Source organism: Toxotes jaculatrix, chromosome 22 (genome assembly GCF_017976425.1).
Source record: "Toxotes jaculatrix isolate fToxJac2 chromosome 22, fToxJac2.pri, whole genome shotgun sequence".
Taxonomy (NCBI): domain Eukaryota; kingdom Metazoa; phylum Chordata; class Actinopteri; family Toxotidae; genus Toxotes; species Toxotes jaculatrix.
The window spans coordinates 4,714,655-4,719,535 of NC_054415.1; the positions used below are offsets into that span (position 1 = coordinate 4,714,655).

Consider the following 4,881-nt stretch of genomic DNA (forward strand, 5'->3'; position numbering starts at 1 on the left):
ATTTTACAGCTTTTTAGATTTGAAGAATAGAAGTAGACATTTATAACATAATAACTGGAACAGTTTAACTTACTCGAAGATAATTTTATTGGTCTATGTACAACAATGACTTTCAGAATATCCTGCAGGTTTCCACAAAGACTTGCACGGCAGCGTGAATCCCTCCTGGTGATAAACAAACAATAGAAAATGAGGTAATGTTACAACAGAGGCTGAACCTTCTCTTTACATTTTGATGACATATTGTGCAGGTAAAATTGGTTATCCTGGGGCCTGTACCACAAAGCAAGTTCGACTAGCTGTTTACAAACAGGATTTATTATATAGAGTATACAACAAAACTGAGTACACCCCTGATCAACAGATCACTAAAATGTTAAGTAATAAACAATTTTTAGCCAAAGCCCAAGAGAAGGAAGCTGCCAATTTGGAAAACACTAATGTCTGAAGAGTCATATCAAAGAACCAACTGCAACTAACATAAGTACAACCTTCATTAGCGAGATTCTATTTTTTTCCATTTCTAATTATTTTGTAGAGCTGTCTTTATTTCTTATGACAGATTCAGTCCTCCTGAAAATAAATGATAACAGTTGTGCAGAAATCTGTGGAGAGGATGTTACTGGAGGGGTTTAGTTGCTCTACCTTCCACTTTAAATACTCCACTACTACTACTACATACTAGGCTTTCTACTGATTCTTGTCAGGGGACACACAGGCTTCTCGAGACTAACTTCTTAAAATCATGTTAACATTTTATTGAACAGAGGCGTACTCAGTTTTCTTATATACTGTACTTCTTTAGTATAGGCTGACTATGTTTTTTGTCTGATGATAGACAAACTATTACTGACCCATTTATCTTTCTTCATGGTACAGGCCCACGATTGGTAAGTGTGCCACTGGTTATTTAGGCAAACTGAAGAAATCACCTCATTCCTCGTCATCTGGTGGGATTCCAAGCTCCTCATCAGTCCATTCAGAAGCATCGGGCCAAGGGAAGTGACCCTACAGAGGAGGGAAGAACCTTGACTTAACCTTTCCGTTTAATATTGTAAATTAATAGATTATAGATATGTACACATCTAATTACTGCAGCTACTCACTGAGTGACCTGTTTTACTAGATACTACAACCTGAGTGTATGGACAATGCACACAATTTTTTTCCCCGTGCATTCACCTGAAGTAAGAGTACTATGCTCAGCAGGCCTGTTCAGGAATCCAACCAGGGGCTGGATAGTGTTTAAAACGTCATGTTCACTTACCAGAACTGCGTCAGGATCATGCCAACAGTGCCAAAGGATCCAAAACCACATGGCTCCACTGATGAGCTCTGACTGAAATTTCTGGTTCTTCGTTATCTGGGGATATTGCCGGTACTGTGGCTCAATGTGAGGACCACCACTTGCCCTACAGCATTAAAAGGTACATAAAATATATTACTTAAGGTGACATTCAGGTTTTTAACAACTGAACTGTTTTAATTTATCAATGTGTTAGCAATTTGTTGCTACAGCTAACAGACAGCGAACAGACAGCTAAGATGGTAGCGGGCTGGACACTCACTTTCTGGTCGTTATCCTTCGTGGACCGCGTCTAAGCAGCTGGGTGCTTGTCCGAAGGACTCCCAGCGCCCTTCCAAAAGAAGACATGCTCGCTTATTGAGCAAATGCCAGGCTTTTGGCGTTTTATGTCAAGATTTTTACGAGGAACCGATCTAGCAGTAGAAGAGTCACCTTCTCCCCTTGTCAATAAACGACCTCCCAACAACGTCAGCTGTGATTGGACAGAGAGCGGCGACCTGTGTTGTTCCTCTGTGTTAATTGGCTGAATGAAAAATACTTCGACAACACATAGCGCCCCCTGGTGTTCTGCCGAGGACTGGACTTTCCTTTTGAGTTGTGTTAAATTTTCATTGTTGTGTAGTTTCTATTCCTGCAAATTTTAAAATTTAAACCTGACATATATTGACTGGTTAAGGTAGACTTATAATTAATGTGATATGTATTTCATTAAGAAAAAGAAACTGTCACTATATGACAGTCACAGAGCTATGTCTGCATTAAGTACTTCTGCTTTTAATACATTTTTCTGACATACTTTTATTTAAGTAACATTTTCAGCGCAGGACTTGCGTGTTTTTACAGTGTGGTTTTGGAACTTTTACTGAAAGTAAACTACATTTGGCCATTAAGGCATGAACACTCGTAAGTCTAGTTGCTTAACAGCTCAGTAATGTACAAGCACAGAGTAGTGATACACAAGTTTATTCATAATTGTCAAAATAAAGGTGCTCCATGATAAAAGCAAAAATGACGGTGCATTGGTGGTTTTAACGGATGTAGGTTCATCCATGTTGTACCTGTATAACCCACTAGATGGGCTCAAAAGCTAAACACAGCTGGTAGCTGAGGAGCTCGTCTGGATGATGTACTGTTTTTGTGTTGGAAATGAAAGTTGATCCCCCTTCAGGTTTTTTCCAGTGTCGGTGTGAAAAGTGGCAGAGGAAAATGGAGTGCTTATGCAACTACAACATACAAAATATCATAAAATATCACATAGCAAAAAACGTTTTCTTTCGAGGGTTAACGTCCCGTTTACATGGCAAATTGTGGTTTTGTCGGGCAGCACCACGGGCAAATGTAAAACCGTGTGCACTCGTGTCACCTCTGACTTAGCTGGTGTGGTTTGGAATATAATAAAAACAGGAAATAATAACACTGCGACGAGAGCGCGCACGGCGCCGCCGCCCATAAATGCTCGATCCGTGCACTGACAGAAAAAAATCCTCGACGCCATCTTGTTCCCAGTCGACAACGATAACCACTTCTTTCGACGACAGGGAGTCGTCGTTTATCGTCCGATGCAGGTTGCCAGTTTTCCACCTCAAAATATCTAGTGTCAATTCGACCGAAGTCGAATTTTGCTCATCAGATAGCATTTTTAATTAAATATTAAATACACACTGATGTTACCTAATGGCGCCTGGTCGCAGCTGCTCTCCGGTTGCGCCCCTCTCCCCTCACAGCTCAGAGCCCGCCCACAAATACTAGCTGCATGATGTCATCAGAAACCAACCATTTCTCAAAAATGACCGATTTTCATCACATTTACATGGACAATTATTACTCTCCCACCAACTGTGCGCCCTAAACTTTACATAAAAGAGGTCAGATCGTCTTCCGATCGAAAACCCGATGGGCACAGCAATCATGAATAAACTGTTATCCTCTCCAAAAAAAATCGACAGTGACCGTCTAATCGCTGCATCCTCAACAGCCGTTTACGAACATTTCCATTTTGGAAGCGGGTGAGGGCGGCTAGACCGGCCGGACCCTCGTCTCCGTCCTCCCCCAAGTTTATTTCAAACGACCTGGCTGCCCGTGCGCCGGCAGTTGCAGCGCTCCAGTGAGAATGCGCATGCGCGGGGGGATGCGGTGCAGGGTGGGGGGGGGGGGGGGGGGGGGGGGGGGGGTCAATAGATGGAAACGATGAGAACATCCTCTCTACATGTGATGTCAAAGGGATTTCTACAGGCATATTTCTGGAGAGAGGACAGTCACAACAATAAAACTGTTGGAAAATAAAATTATTACAATTATAATTTTTTTCCCCCACTGTCAAACACGTCTCACCTTATGTTCATGGTTGTTAACTAAAGGGGTTATGGTTGCAACCACCATAAGGTTTCATGTTGTTAAAAAAAAATTATAATAATTTGAGTGTGATAAATTATAATTTTTATACTGTGAATTTATTTATTTTCCACTTTTACCCTAATGCCTGCACAAGTCATGTGTGAGTTGGAAATGTTCAATATCTATGATTTCTTCAATAATGTCATACTGCATATATCAGTATTTTTGCATTGCCTGTTTTCTTTGTCCATGAATTAATCTTACTGGTCAGTGTTTCATAGGCTATCCCTTCTTAACATCAGCTCAATATACAAAACCCTGCTCTTGTATAAGGGTTACATAACAGCTTAGTTACCTCCTACTGCGTTGGGTAGCGGATTTAGGTGCTCCTTTTCAGCCATGCCAATAGTAAAATAATGGATTTTGGTTCAAACTAACCACTTTTAGGGTTTTCAAGCTTAAGTGTCACAAGTACTCTCATGGCACTATTAATAAATAATCTGGACTGGCCTAGTCAGCCAACCTTTTGGGGTGTCCAATTGTGACTATAAGTCTGAATACTTAATAAATCAGAAGTATTGTAGGTATTATATTCAATATAAAGTGGCTATGTGGGTCCGTGTTAAGACAAAATATCCATTAAGAGGCTGAGACTTTATCCCATCCCCTTTCACCCTGAGAGGAAGAGGAGGAAACAGAAGGGGAAACAACAATTAGGGAAACAAAACCTCCTGATAAAAACATTCCCACAGCTGACTTCAGTTTTATAAGATGTTCATGAAGATAGCACGGACATGAGTGTAACCAGCACGCCACATTGTCTGGGCTTTGAATTGCACAACATGTACTACGATCAGTTTGATAGCCTATTTTTAAAATGCTGATGAAAATAATAGTTAAACCAGCTGTGTTATGACTTCAGCGCGTTGCATTATCAAACATAAAATTATAAACTTGCTTAAGTCCATATTTTTCCTACTCATTATCCATTTGACGGGAATTGTCTCAGTTGTGCAGCACAAATTAAATCCAGAGCGTCACCGACAAAAATAGCAGACTTGAAGAATCGCAGTCGCGAACGCGCATGTAAGCGCGGCCGTGGCGCCCCTGTGAAATCGGGAGTGTAACCCCGCAGTGTGTGGAGGCGGAGCTCTGGTTTAGTGATGGGGAGGGAGGGGGGCTTGTGGGGGAGGCGGAGTCTCGGTAGTCCTGGCAGGGCCGCCATTTTTGCAAAGGGAAAA

General features: G+C 41.4%; 1 protein-coding gene across 1 annotated transcript; it reads right to left on the reverse strand.

Annotated features, from left to right (window-relative positions):
• Window positions 1–54: 54 nt before the first annotated feature.
• Window positions 55–1,772, reverse strand: ndufb2 (NADH:ubiquinone oxidoreductase subunit B2). The gene is made up of 4 exons (XM_041030274.1): window positions 1,569–1,772; window positions 1,268–1,412; window positions 933–1,008; window positions 55–165 (listed from the first exon to the last, which is right to left on the reverse strand). Exons 1-3 carry the CDS (start codon window positions 1,652–1,654, stop codon window positions 934–936), a joined length of 306 nt encoding a protein of 101 aa, XP_040886208.1. The 5' UTR covers window positions 1,655–1,772; the 3' UTR covers window positions 55–165; window position 933.
• Window positions 1,773–4,881: the final 3,109 nt, after the last annotated feature.